Genomic DNA, 15,271 nt, shown 5'->3' on the forward strand with positions numbered 1-15,271 from the left:
TATCTGCTTTATGACAGTAGATATTCCTCTCTGGCCTCAGCATCTCTATCTTTACATGACAGAAGTGGGGGAGGAGTGTTCCGACCTGATAATCTCCAGGAAACTTCTAGCTTTCTGACTAGGTGAGGTAAGAATGACGGGCAAAGCAAAAAGGATATGGTGGGGGGCAGGAACATAGGAGCAAGTAAGAGAATCAGTAAAAGCGGAACACCCACTTGATCACTCTCTTCCCTTCAGTTTTCCACTGACAGAGGATACAAACTTGGTAGGTCTGGAAGTCATGGATGGGAGAGGGGAACAGACATAATTGGGTCATTGATTTAAGATTTAAATCCTGAACTGAGAACAAACTTGAATGCCCAAGAAACCAGCCATACCTTTCATATTTTGCTGATATATTTATTGATACATTTCCCCTTCTCAGCTGATGGTGACAAAAAGCAGATGTATCTCCCTACCCTACCCCCCCCCAGTAAAATACAGACACAGATTTCATTCAGCATATACAAGCATTGGGGCGTGTCCAAATTCACCTCACTGGGTTGCCAGAGCCAGGAGAGGTTCGGTCTTGGGGGCCCAGGAATTGAGCAGGCCAGTGCTAAAGAGAGGCTGCCACTCTGGGCCTTGCCAATGGCAGAGGCTATAGAATCAAATCACGGTGAGCAGAGCTGCCTAGCCCTGTCATGCGGTCTAGAAGGTGACAGTGGGATCCTGAGTAGTTTCCAGTGAAATTCACAGTCTCATAGAAATTTGTGCCTCAGGGTTTTCATCTGCAAAATGGGAATAAGAATCCTGCCCTGAATATATCACAGGGCTATGATGAGGCTCAAAATAGAAATAATTTGTCAAAAGTGTTTTGCAAAAGGTAAATTGGTATACAAATTTAAGGGAATTCAATTCATTGATTGTGATTGTGAGTGCCCCAGGATAAGAGTGGACTGGCTCATGGGTCCAGGGGCCAAGGAAGTGGCAAAACTCTTATTTTGTGCCTTTAGAGGGCACCAATCTGTGTCAGTAATACCCACTGCAAAGCAAAGTCCTCTTAGTTTCTTGGCCCCAAGAAGTCACAGTGGCCTAGCACCTGGGCCGGGGCTGGGAAAGCCACTGGGGAAGTTACAGAAAACGTCACAGGGGTCAAGGAGGAGGAAGAAGGCGGCATACAAAGCAGGGAGTCATTACTATTATCACAGACACAAATAGATACCCAATGGATGCAAGGCATTGAATTTGTAGTGCAGAGGAAGGATGGAGGTGGGGGTGCTGGGGGAGAAGGAGGCGGCACAGCAGCAGCGGGAGATACTATCCCAAAGAAGCGCAACTGCTGGCTCCCTTCCTCTTGAAAGTATTATACCAGTGTCTCTCTGCAGGGGAAGGGAGGGCAGGAAGAAAATACCGAGAATATAATAATGTGATCTAAGGGCTAGAGTCCCCTTCCCCTTTACACTGCTGCCCAACGTTTTGAGGAACAGGCAAGTAGATGGTCTATGCACTTTGAGGGTGAGGCCAGAGCTGGGCCTGGAGCACCACAAAGGCAGTATTGTTTCTGGAAAAAGGCAATGGGTATCAGCACTGTGAGATAGCTAACCTATTTATACGTGGGCACAGTCTTAGGGAGCTAATCACTGACAGCCTGTGATAGTAAATCTGAGCATCATCAATGCCTCTTGAGTAATAAAGAGGAGGCCATTCTACTTGAAAAGGACTGCCATGGAGAGTCCATGAATGGGCCAGGTAGGGGAGAGGGCCAGCAAAGAGCAATTCTATGCAGGCTTATATTTGGGGAATGGGGAAGGAGAGACACTCCCCTGTTGCTCCTGCTGCTGCTGCTGCTGCTTTCCTCTGACTCCCTTGCAAAGGGCTGTGGGACCTCCTGGGGAACTGGGGAGGCTGTCCACATGGTACCAGCTGGCACCTACAAGTTAAGGCAAACAAGCCAGTAGAGCACATTGAAGAAGAAGAAGGTCACTGGGAAAACAACTCGTGAGTAGTTATCCAGGCGGTAGATGTGGATGAAGAGGCGGCCCTGCTGCCAGATACTGCCCTCACAGCTGGGGACCACGCAGAAGTACTTCTTGCACCACTTGCAGCAACCATTACCAGCTTTCTGGATGGTACGTCGTCTGAAAGACTGCTGGGCTGGGCAAAATGGGCCCTCCTCTCCATCGCTCTCCTCAGAGTCCTCGATCTGGCACACAAAAGCTTCTGGATGCTGGTGGACATGGGCACGGGGAGGAGTAAGGGCAGGAGCACGAATATGTGGCTGAAACAGACAAGGAAAGAAGTGGGAAAGAGTCAAACAAAGATGAATCAAGTCTAGGTGCTGCCCCAGGGTTTCTGGAGGTTCTGTCCCTGACACACTGTTTTTTGTTACCCACCCCCCCCCAGTCCCAGCATGACATCAGAAAGTTTATTCAATCTCAGGTTCTGCATCCCCATCACTTGGTGAACTGGCCATCCATGTGCCATGAGTTCTAGTGCCCTCACTTGCATGCCTCCACACTCCAAATCTTACCACCACTCCCATACCCAGGTCATACATGGCGAAGTCTTGGAGAATCACGGGGTTTCGTCCAGTTGTAGGTCAGAAAGTTGAGCACAGCAAACTCCATCAGAGCACAGAAGCAAAAGACGAAGCAGATGGCAATATAGAAATCCAAGGCTGTGACATAGGAGACACGTGGGAAATTCTTACGGGAAAAGGTGCCCAGTGTGGTCATGGTGAGTACAGAGGTTATTCCTGTGAAAGCACAGCAGTGAAGGTGGGCTCAGCTACCGATCCGTATATTCCACTGTTGAAAGGACCCTTGAGAAGGCAATTCTTGGCCCATGTGTACGCATTACCCACTTACCTAAAGAGGTTCTGGCTGGCGCAGAGTCTTTCTTGATCCAAAAGGAAACCCAGGAAATCATTGTGGTCACAGAAGAAGGGACGTAGTTTTGAAACGCTACAAAGCCAAACCGCCTGCTCACATTAAAGAAAAGCGTCATGACCATGAAATCACCTGGAAGACATAAAAAATACCATTTCATTACAGTACTGACATGTGGTCTCCCCCCGAGAGGACAAGCACATTAAAGTTCTTATTCAGCTCATAGGATCCATACCACAGCCCTAAGATAGAGGCACATTATTCTAGTGCCACATACAGAGAATCAGAACAAACCCAGAGAGTATCCATGCAAGACCCATGGTCAGTTAGGAGCTAAGCCAAGGCCAGAAACTTCATTGCTTCTTTCTCAGCCGACTGCCCCACACCCAGTGTCTGTCTTCCCAGGGTGGCAGAAGTGTCAGAGGAAGGTGAAAAAATCAGTTAGCCCTCTAGTTATCAGGACTACAGAGCTAATGTCCAGAAGGATGACTGAGACCTTCACATCCATTAAAGTGCCATACTTAGTCTGCAGAATCATAGTCCGACACATGCACTACTGGCCTTTACAATGTATACTCTCAGGGAATGAGCTGAGAGCAACCTGTGCTGTGGTGGGGGAAGCACAGAATTCATTTGGCCTTCTTCCTATTCATTCATATGCCCATCCCAAACCTCTGGTTGTTCCTTATTCCACAACAGCTACAGAATCAAATGCATACTCTGACCTGACACTGAAGGCCCACTATGACCTGGCTCCAACTGACATCTTAGACACACACATGCACACACATATCTTCCTGTAAACTAATCCCGTATACTCTGAGATTTCTTGAGATAGCTTGCATATTTGCATCAATATCCAAACCCTAGATTGCCTATTCTCAGTCTATTACCCTAATCCAAACTGAGTGTCTCAAAAAAAATAAAAGAATTAGATGAAAATAAAAATTGGAGCATCATGTCCTTGATGGCTCTTCCCCTACAGTGATTGGCTCTTCCCCTACAGTGATTGTTTTTATAGCACATAATGACAACTTACATCTCTAGTTGGCATCTTCTCTTACACCCTTCATGCTGACTTATATTCTGACATACTCATCCTAAACACTCTGCAAATAGTTGTAAGTGCTTAGCATTTATAAGACAGGCGTCATATTCTACAATATTTTCATGGGATGATGACATACATTTATATGTACAAATGGCCACCTCTAGTCATCCATACCACCCTCCTGGGCCCCGCCTAGCCATGGTTTCAAAGACACACATACCAGCAGGGGTTGAGATAGTTTCAGTAGTGTTAGTCACTCCTGTAAAATCAAACTGAAAGAGCTTCCAAGAATTCTTCTCATTGATTTCAAGCTTGAAATCTTCCCATTTGTAGATCATCTCACTCTCAGGATAGGAAACTGTAAAGCAACATGGGAAGGAAGGTCTTGTGAGACTGGAAAGGCCAGCTGTCTCCATCAGCATGGAGTCTGAGCAATGCCTTGGAGTCTTGACTCTGGCCTCACCACCTGTGGGACCTTGCCTCTTTTACCTCATTGTTGAAGTTCATTCAATATGTGTATTGACTGAGCATTTTTTAGTACCAGGCTCTATGCTAGAAATATAAAGATGAGCAAGGCAGAAGCCTTGCCCTCAAACATTCACATTTTATTAAGTAAGGTAGTAAGTATACATCTGTAATTGTTGGAGTTGCTGAGAAACCTCCACCCATGGGGCAATGGAAAAACAGAGGGAAAGACCACTTGGGGACACACCCAACAAAAATTTCATAGAGCAGGTGCCATTTTCAATAAATCTTAAAAGCTAAGTAAAATATTCTCTGTATGGGTGATGCTGAAAGGGTGAGGAGGGTGCTCTATGCATAGAAAGGTGAAAATACCTGATGGATTATGGAAATGCCAAAGGTTCAGGATGGCTAGCTCACAGAGGCTGGATGAAGCATACAGGAATGAGTAATAGGGGCCAGATAATGAAGTACCCTGGGAGTCATTCCAAGGAATTTGGTATTGATCTATGAGAGTTCAGGGAGTATTTGAAACTAAAACATGACCTGGTCTAGATGATGTTTCAGCTAGGTCACTCTTGTCATTATATGAAGATGGCTTGTTGACAGGAAGACAAGTTTTGGGAGGCCAATGCAGGAATCTGGGCACAACAAAATGAATGAAGGCAGGAATCAAAGCTGTGGCAGTGAGAATGCAGAGAAATAGGATCAATAGAGACTCAGGATGGAAAACCAATAAGATGTTTTGATTGATTAGATGTAGCAGGCGATGGAGAAAAAAAGCATCAAAGTTCTTGGCTTGGACAATTGAGCGGCTGATGGTGGGTATCAATGAGACAAATGTAAGCACAGAAGCAACACATTTGTTTTGAGGGTAGAGGTTGGAAGAAGACAATGTATTTAGTTCTGGACATGTTCAGTTTTAAAGCAAAGATGTTGTGAAAGCCCACGTGAAAGATGACAGGGACCTAAGTCAAGGTACTGACAGTGGAGATGGAGAGGAGCAGACACACTTGAATTACACTTCAGAGATGGGTGACTGACTTGAGATGAAGTGGGAGGAAGAGGGAAGAACCCAACAAGTGTTCCAGGTGAAGCAACACAGTATTGTCAGCAGGACAGGAGATGAGGAGGCTGTGGGCAAATCTGACACCATCTTAGGAGAAAAACAGAGGCAGAAAAATATAAAGGGCAAAGATGAGAAAAAAGAAGGGGCTCAGGATGACTCTGGGGCCCCAGAGACCTAAGAAGGTACTCACAGCTAGAGAAAGACAGAGGGCAAGAGTGAGAATCCATTGGAAATTTGAGCATGTGGAGTAAACATCCAGCATCAATGGTCATCCTGGAAGGGAGAAAGGAGCCTCATTAGGCTGGCCCTGAGCACTTAGGTATCCACCCACCTTGGCCTGGGGACCACCACCAATGAGTGGCAACAGTAGGATTTGAAACAAAGAGCTCATAAGAGAAACAAAAAGAGAGAAGAACAGCTTGAAAGTATCTGGTTCCTTTGGTTTCTAACATCAGAGAAATGTGTGGACCAATTTAGATAGGCTTTTGTTTCTTGCCCATCCCAGCTTCCAGGACTTGCCTACCTACTCTCTACCACCTTCCCACCGCATACCACCAATATACAACCTTCCCCTGCCAGACGGTCAAATGTCCAGCCTGCTCTTAAGTATTTTCCAAAGGCTGTGTTGCTGCTCCACTTGGACAATTCCACCACCGTGGATGTGTCTTTACATCCAGTGCCCACTTGGAATGGAATTGTCCAGACAGTGCAGTCATACTCTAGTTGGGGGGGGGGGGGTGGCTGTGGACTGGGAGCCAAGTAACTGGCTGACAGCTCCAGCTCTGTCATGAACTTGGTGTGTAACCTTAGCTAATCTTTCAGTTTTGAGGCCTAGTGTCTATGTCTACACATGAAGAGGTTGAGCTCAAGCTCTAGCAAAGCTGGAAAGGCCCTTAGAAATATCATTCAGGATGAAACCCATATCCATGGTTACTTGGTGAAAAGAGTCCCAAGAGGTAATATTCCAGAGGCTTGACATACCTAATTGTGTATAACACCTTGCCATCCTTGTGGATGCGAGCCATCTGGTTGGGCATGGTGATCACATGCTCTTGAGTCCTCTTAGAATTCCTAAAAAACGTGTCTGGGATCCATAGCTGGCTCACCATGTCGCCATTCAGAACAAAACTCTCAAAGCTGCCATTGTAACGGAGGCGTTCATCATACCAAGTCTGGCAGAAGGTGATGTCAATGGTGTATTCCTGGTGGGATTGACAGAAAATCACACACCTAGAACTCTACAGGCAAAGTGTATTCTCATGCCATCCTGTGAAGGGCCTATCGAGCAGATAGAAACCGAGTTAAGTTTTCACAGAGGAAAACAGCATGAATTAAATTGTAGGAGTTTTCTATTTCCAGGATTCCCAAAAGAAAGGAACATTCCCAGATAAACAGCAATCAGGGAAGACACATTTCGTCTAGAAACACATGAATTAATTGCACAGGTTGGGCTCATCACATCACCACTACCTTGTAGGGTTATGTACTCCAGCCAGGTTAACACCCTTCCAGCCCCACGTTTCCACAGCAAACCAAAGATTTCAACTCAAAATCATCTTAAACATTTACAAATACACTCACACCTTTGGTTGTATATGGTGAAGTTTTCCCTTTCAGTTTGATGATTATTTGTGGAGCACGAATGTTAATTAACCTCAATTCTTTGTTCTCCAGAGTTATATTTTATTGTATTTTTAAAAAGATTTTATTTATTTATTTGACAGATGGAGATCACAAGGAGGCAGAGAAGCAGGCAGAGAGAGAGGAAGGGAAGCAGGCTCCCTGCTGAGCAGGGAGCCCGATACGGGGCTTGATTCCAGGACCCCGGGATCATGACCTGAGCTGAAGGCAGAGGCTTAACCCACCGAGCCACCCAGGCACTCCCAGAGTTATATTTTAAAATGAAGTTTTGAGTCATAAGAGAAGAGTGTATTTAGTCTCATTTTTTAAAATAATTGTTTTGTTTTTTTCTTTTTAAACAAGGGCACCTGACCTCTGAATGTGTGTGTGCATATGTATAGCTATACCTATGATTATTTGGTAGCCAGATGATATAATCTATCCTGTAAACTGTCTGTTAAACATTGAGAAGGATGTTTAATAGGAAGAATCATGAGAAGCTAGAGATTTGCACTACTGGTATTAAAGGGTAAAAAACAGACTGCAACAGAATTGCAAGTGGTGTGAAGAGCAAGTGTCAGAACTAGACCAAGGGGGAATCCTGAGGGCTAACTCAACCCCCTTTACTTTAGAGGTAGAGAAAGTGAGGCTCAGAGAGAAAAGAGACTGTCCAAAGTCACAAATAGCTAATGGCAGCATATTAGCTCTGATGGTCAGAGCACAATTACCATGATATTGCCCTGGGATGGCCTTCACTGATTTCCCTCTCTTATGCTTATTTTAGTTGCACAAACAATCCATTTGGATACCAAGTTTCCAGTTTTCTCCTGTAGAATGCCTAGGTCTTTCTCCTGAGTTACCCTGCATCAGTAAACACCAATCAGAAACCCACAGTTTGGAGGCCAGAGCCCTCAGGGGAAAGCTCGGTGTTGCTGCCTCAGGAAAGAGGTGTTGAGAGCCATTGCCAAATTGCTGGGAGCTAGCCTTCCAGACTGAGAAGGTTCCCTGGAGTAGTCCAGAGAAGCAAACGGAAAAAAGCCTAGCTACCATTCATATGGGAGCCCCCAGCCCTGCCCCTCCCATCCTCACCAGCCTCATAGGTGGCCTTCAGAGTGCTTCTCTAGTCCCAGGTAGCTTGGCAGTTCCAACTTGGCCTATGGAGCCTCCTTGGCTCCTAGGCTCTAGGAATTGTAGCTAGGGGAAGTCTTTCCTCCACAATCCATGCTCTGTGTTACAGTGTTTCAAATGAGCATTTATTTTTTATGAAACAAGATACCAATTTTAAGTTCATTACACAGCAACTGATAACTAACAGTTCATTTTTTTTCCCCCAGTGTGACAAGGGAGTTTGGGTTGTACATCTTTTTTAGCTCAGCTGAAATTCTAGAAATTCAGTGTCAAGGAAATGGCTTAATTAGGATTGCTTGCAACAATTATCACAGCAGGAAGCCTTAGCAACTGTTGATGCTGTGATGGGCAGTCATTCCCAGATTGGTCACTGCCTTCTAAGCTCAGGCTAGGTGTTTCAAAAATTTAACCAGGAAACTGATAGAAACATTTGATTTAAATCTCCATGCTATGGGCTCAGGTTTCTCTCCCTAAGAAATAATCCTATGCTCTACACAGCATCTGGTTAGCTGAGGGGTGTAGGAATTCCCTTCAAACAATCACACCCCTTTTGCAACAAAATGCTTGCTGAGAGGCTCAGTTGCTTCAAACTTAAAATGAATATCCCAGCGGCAGCCTTGCCTGCCATACAGGCTATGATGAAGATCTAAGGAGACAAGTATGCTTTGCTCATTGGCTGTGAGAGAGTCATACATTCTACACTCCCTCCTTACCAAATATAAAACTCCAGTGTTACCAGGGAAAAGTAGACTGTATAAGAAGTGAGAACTCCCAGAGTTTTAAAGAGCTATCTGAAATTATGTAAAAGACCAGACTTCTTGGGGGAAATTTAATACCATATGAGTATTTGGCATCTTCTAAAGGTACTCGGCCTAGGCTAAAGCAGCAGTTTATTGGCCAAAGAAAATCAAGTTGTTGGCTCCTCTTTGGACCAGTTCTGTGTTGCACGCCAGGTTCAGTGACTGCTAAGTTATTAGACTGTATCCCTCGGGCTTGTTAGGTATCGGGGGAAAATAGTGACTTCTATATAACATCTTTCATAATTCATTTGCTCAGTTAACATATACTGAGTCCTTGACACCAAGGAAACCATAATCAGGAGAGCAAGGCAAATAAACAGCACATAATTATAAATGAGGTAGGGAAGATCAGGTAAACAACTATGATATAAGCTAGAAAAATCTGAATCCCAAAGACACGAGTGTGGTGTGACTACGAAGGGAGCAATTAATAGTTGTGGAGGTCAGAGAAGATGGCATTAGAGGTAGAAACTGAAGGATAAAGCTCATGGCAAGTAGAAAATTGAAGTAATGACATTCCAAACAGGAAATACCTGGAACAAAGACTCAAAGATACAAGGTGACTTGGTAACACCCACACTCTAGTGTGACTAGAGCATGCGGTCTCTAAATGGGTGGGGGAAAAAAAAAAAAAAAAAAAACCAGAGCTCTGGGTTGGCTCCAGCCATGGAAGATCTTGAGCACTAGAGTGTGGTATTGAACTCCACACCTTAGGCCAGGTTAGAACTATAGGAGGTACATCCCACAGGAGGCATATCACAGGAAGCCCGGTCAGTAGGTAGACCGGGGTAGGGAGAGTCCTTGAATTTTGTATATTTCAAGGAGAGATAATAGAGGCTAACTGAGGACATCTTGACACTAGAATGATAGTAATGGGAAAGGAAAGAGAAATGAGAGAAGCAGTCTGACAATAAGAATTAGTAACTACAGACTTAAATCTATAAAAATCTCTATCACAAAAAAGAGCTGTTCCACTGTGGTGTTTAAAGTTGCTTTATTATTTTTATTTTGAATGAAAGACTAGGAGATGTGGTCAGGATCCTGAAGGTACTCTTCAGGCAGCAAGCGGCTCACCTTTACCCACCTTCTAGAGTCAGTGTTGGTTATAATATTCCCCTCTTCAAAGCAAAAACAAAACCCAAACCACAAAACTCCTAGATGCAGAACAGAAAAAATAAGTGTGTGAAAGGGCCCACGGGTCAGCTCTCTGGGCTACAAGACACTGTAATCAAAAATCAGTACTTACCATGTCCAGGATAGAGACAGGACCAAGGGTGTTGACAGAGAGCTCAACAGTGACCACAGTGGGCTTTTCTGCAAAGGAAGCAGATGTGGTAGAGATAAGTGTCAAATACAAGCAGGGACAATGGGGGGGCATTGTCAGAGGGGAAAACAGGGCGATGGGTGAGGACTAGAGACGTGGTTTCAACATCCAGTCCTATTTCTTTCTTTGTTCTTTCATGGCAAGATCCAATTCACAGACTGCTATGAGCTGGACATACCTTGAAGGTCAGTCATCTGGTCTACTCATTTTATTGTTGGAAAAACTGAGGATGAGAAAAAAAAAGTCTAGACCAAGGTCAAGAGCACTGCTAAGACTAGAGTTGATATATCTTACCTGACAGGTCAGCAACAGATATTCCTGTCCACGTGCATGGCATATTACCTATACCCCACATTCATTATCCACACCTATGCTGTCATCAATCTCCTGCTCCAGCAGGGGAAGAACTGTGTTCTGCTACTCACCACCTATGCCAGGGCGCAGTTTGTGGTCATAGTTATTCAGGATACTGTTCAGAATGTGAGTGGCTGCTTGCAGGTTCCCAAGTCTGTGATAGGGACCAGTAAAGGTGGGCACTGTTTCTTCAGAAAGAAGTTTGTTTTCAGGAGCCTGGGGCTGGTGCCCGTAGACATCATCATGGGCAGAGGGTCCATTTTCTAATTCAACATGAGGTTCTTCGCTCCTAGAACAAAAAAAAAAAAAAAAAAAAAAGAAAAGAAAAAGAAAAAAAAGAAAAGTAAAAAGCTCTGCTCTCCACTCTGAAGGGGACCCAGCTGAGGCCTCTTTGGACAGAAGCAAACCAAAATAAGTCTGCATCCAGAGGCATAAAGAGTAACCAGTAATAGCAAATTTTGTGCCAGTAACAGATTATATTTGTTAATTTCTTCTAAATCTTGCTGCTCTTTGGAAACTTTCCATATTACCCTTCCTTTATGGAAATTCTTTATTTTAAAAATAGCCTAATAACAAAACCAAGTTCAAGATTTTGAAAGAATTTCTCAAGGTAAGATGAAGAGGATATTGGTGTATGAGCTTTGGCCAATCAGCAGCCGTTACTAGCCCTGGCCTCCAGTCTGCCTGACCAGCACCACCCGGGAGCAAATGGGTGGGCAGAGGGCCCGGATTGCCTAGGAATGCTCCGGAAAGCCAGAACGGCCTCTCCCACAGAGGACTAGGACACCGTGGGAATATTCTGCATTTCTTTGCTTTTGTGATATTCACAGTTTGGAGTTGGGGGCCAGGGGTGAGGAGAAGCTCTGAGCACTGAGAAAAGGCAGGAGTCCCTTCCTTACTCAGAGACTGTTATCTGGGAGAGAGGACCGACTGGAATCCAGCCTGAGTGCCACAGCCTTGCACCACAGCCAAAAGATAAGAATTAAATTAAATAAAACAAAAAATTAAAAAGCCATCTAGCAATGTATGAAATTCACTGATGGTGTTAGAAGTTAGGGTCCTTGTACTTTTGTGAAGAAGTGGGCTTCAGGAGCTTCTGAGGCTCCGGTCATGTTCTAGTCCCTGATGTGGGTGTACTGATACCCGTGTGGTCATTTTCTGACAACTCATCAGCTACGCACTAATCATTTGAATACTTTTCTGTATATATGTTCTAATTCAATAAAAAAGCGTTTCAAAAAAATGCTAATAAAAATCTGCTAATATATGGATCTTATTTGGATCGTGATTTTAAAAGGCAAACTAAAACACAAAACAAAAAATATTTATAACGCAATAGGGTAGATGTTAACACTGACTGGTTAGTTTCTTCACTATGACAAAATCATTCTAAAATTTTTGGTGTAATAGTGGTATTTTATTATGTATTTGCAGTCCTTATGACTAAAAATGCATACTAAAATAATTGCATAGAAAATGATAAGAGATTTGAGATTTGCTCTAGAATAATTTAAGCAGAAATGCAGAGTGGGTGGAGGACAGAGAAATTAAGTGTGGCCATGAATTTATAATTACTGAGGCTGGTGATGGGTTTCACTCTATTGTTCCCCCTGCTTTTCTGTCTTTGAAAAAAATTATAATTAAAAGCTTTTTAAAAAACCATCAGCAAAATTAAACTATGGTGTTGTAAAGCAGGACAGTGGTGTCCTTTGGATAGGAGAGTATCCTGGGGGGGGTGTCATGTGGTGAAGCTTGTGGTGGGGGTAGGTAGAGAGGACTAGCAACGTAGACATGGCCTCTGTGGTGCAGACTCAGGGCCTGGCAACTTGTGTAGCAAAACACACTTTCCTGCACTATTTCAAGCTCTTAGAATTGCCTAACTGGCATACAGATGTGCCAGATTTATACCATTTTTCATGTCTGAAGTGGCTTATTCCCACTGTGGGCAAGGGAAGAACTGGGCTTGAGAAAAACAGTTTCCATTTCCAAATAACATGTGCAGAAATAGCCTCTTTCCCTGAGGCATTCCCCCCAGTCCTCTGACTGCTGGAGGGGCAGAGGGAGAACAGAGGCCTGAGACCCTGCAAAATGAGTGATGTGGCTAGGAGCATGGCACAGTCAGGCCAGCCAAGACCACCCAAATGTCTGAAGCCAACAACAATAGCCCCAAGGTTGAAGAGGCAAACAAGCAAGCAAAAGCCCAGGGACCACTGAAGCCCCCCTGCTCCCAAACTATGTCTACTATGAAAATGATATCAGAAGGTCTTGAGGTTGCTGTAATTCTACAATCATCCTTTGCCAGTAAAATACAAACAAAACAAACACACTCATTCTGGGGTCCTTGAGGTTAAGGAGCTGCTGATACTGCATACCTTTTCTCAGCCAGCCATTAAGCCCCCTTTCAAGGCTAAAAATAATAACAACTTGAAAAACACTCATGCACTGGGTTAGCAGAATCTTTCCATGGGGCCTTTTCAAGTATCCACATCTCTCTATATGCAATGGTTCAAGATGGAGCTGAAATTCTGCACCCCCTCCCACTACTGAGGATGTTCTTTCAACTAACTGTAGGGGAAGCGGGGGGAGGAGGAGGGGACTGGAAATGCTCTAGGAGAGGGTCCACTGGGTTGGTTTTTTTCCCCCCAAATCATCCCTCTTTTTCACCTTACAGATTAAGAAACAATCCCACCTGGGGGTAGGGCTGTGCCCAAAGTCACAACCATTGGAGGCTGAGCTGGGAACAGAGCAAGGTTTCTTGGTTCGATGTGGCCCTTGCCAACACACCCCAAAGGCATCTCCAGCTCTTTGCTGACATCATGGGTTGCCATGTTGACAATGTCTGAACTCCAGATACTGAGGCCCTCCCCTCCCCATTCACCCCACTGGATGGGAAGGGTAGTTTCCTTGTCAACAGCCCCTCTTCCCAGCTTTTATTTATTTATTTTGTTCCTGATCCTCCTGCTTCCTTCTGCTTCTGCTCCCAGACCCCTCTTTTGAGCTAGCCAGTAACCATGCCAGCTCTCCCAAACACTTTTATTCATATCTGGAGGGATGTAGATGACTGGAAATTCCTAGGACGCATTCAGAAATATTTGCCAAGCCCCTGCTGAGACCAACCCCCACACCCCAGGGCACCGGTGAGCCAGCAGGGAGCCCCATAGTCCTTCCTCTGAGGTGCTGAAGCGTTCTCGGGTGAAGAAAGTAGCCTTCTCCCTTCTCAAAACAGATAAGCAAGACAGGAGCTCAGTGCCCTGGAGAGTTCTGGAATGGAAACCGTCTGAAAAATAGGAAGCAGTCATCTTCTACTCTAAAAACTCAGAAGTGTAGGGAACAACCTTTCTAGCAAAGTCTCAGGGCCAGAAGAAAGTGTGAAGGAAGCTGGCTGTTCAAGGGAACTCTGTTGTTAGCCTTTGCGGAAGGGGATGGGGATTGGAATCAAGGACTCAAACCGCAGACCTCAGAGAATAACATACTTGGCCTCCGGGGCCGGTCAACCCAAGACCCAGCAGGGCGTCTGGTGCGGGCGGGGGAAGACGGAGGAAAGAGGAGGCTGGCGGCAGACTGGAGTGGGGTGGATAACCGGGGTGGGAATCCTTGGGCTAAACTGGGGCTGGTGCCTGGCACTGGCACCAAGAGACGCGGCGGGAAGGCAAACAAGTCAAGTCAGAGTTATCTGGCACAGTGCCTGGTACTAGGCGCTCAGGAAAATAAATCTGAATGAGAGGACAGACAAGCTAACACTTCAGCATTTAGGCGCAGTTTCGTTCCCCAAGCCAGAGCGCCTTCCTGGGCGCCACCTTCCCAGAGTGTCCCCCAGTCCTCAGAAGCGCGAGCCAACGCCGGTCGGTTACTTCGCGGGCCACCCGCCTCTTCCCACGGAAGACCCAGAGAGGGAGAAGCGTGCTCATGCCCCCAGCCACCGCCGTGGTTTTGGAGAGCAGGAGTCTGGGACCGAAACGGTCGGGAAACAGGAGTCCCGCATTCCTTCGTGGGCGCCTCTTCAGGGGTCTGGAGTGCCCATCTTAGAGGGAGCGGGTTGGAGGCCGGCAGCGCGTAGCGGGGACCCGGGATCCGGCTAGCCTGCGCAGGAGATGGGAACAGGTGGGCGCGGGGCTTGAGGAACGTAGGGGATCGGGGGTCCGGAGAGCTGGTCTAGCTCCAGGGGAGAGGAGCCGGGCGCAGAGGGTTCCTGGGTTCCGAGATGGAGACTCACCTAGACGGGAGGATTATGGACATGCCCAGGAGGATCAGGAGAACTTTGGTTAACATCTTGGTGGGGACCGGCGCGACCACCTGTTCGGAGGTCGCTGCGCACGGTCTGGCCGCACCGAGCGCGGTGTGCAGGGTTTTACTGGGCTCCAACTTGCACTCCTCCCACTCGCCCCGCCCAGCGCCCCCCTTCTGGCCCCGCCCCCGGAGCCCCGATGGAAATCTCCGACGACCTGTTCGCTGCTGCCGCGGAGAGTAGGGTGGATGGGCTCTGGCGGGCGGAAGGAAGGAGGAGGGAGAAGAGGAGGGAGCCCTGTCGCCAAGGCCCCCCACCCCCCGCCGCCACCACTGCAGCGCTGCCAGACAGCCGCGGGCGGGGCACGG

The 15,271-nt window shown here is 46.2% G+C and overlaps 1 protein-coding gene across 1 annotated transcript; it reads right to left on the reverse strand.

Annotated features, from left to right (window-relative positions):
* Positions 1-403: 403 nt before the first annotated feature.
* On the reverse strand, positions 404-15,006 carry GABRE (gamma-aminobutyric acid type A receptor subunit epsilon). Its single transcript, XM_032331660.1, has 9 exons — positions 14,892-15,006; positions 10,750-10,967; positions 10,247-10,314; positions 6,434-6,654; positions 5,643-5,725; positions 4,142-4,279; positions 2,850-3,002; positions 2,538-2,737; positions 404-2,260 (listed from the first exon to the last, which is right to left on the reverse strand). Exons 1-9 carry the CDS (start codon positions 14,945-14,947, stop codon positions 1,913-1,915), a joined length of 1,485 nt encoding a protein of 494 aa, XP_032187551.1. The 5' UTR covers positions 14,948-15,006; the 3' UTR covers positions 404-1,912.
* Positions 15,007-15,271: the final 265 nt, after the last annotated feature.

Source organism: Mustela erminea, chromosome X, assembly GCF_009829155.1.
Source record: "Mustela erminea isolate mMusErm1 chromosome X, mMusErm1.Pri, whole genome shotgun sequence".
Taxonomy (NCBI): domain Eukaryota; kingdom Metazoa; phylum Chordata; class Mammalia; order Carnivora; family Mustelidae; genus Mustela; species Mustela erminea.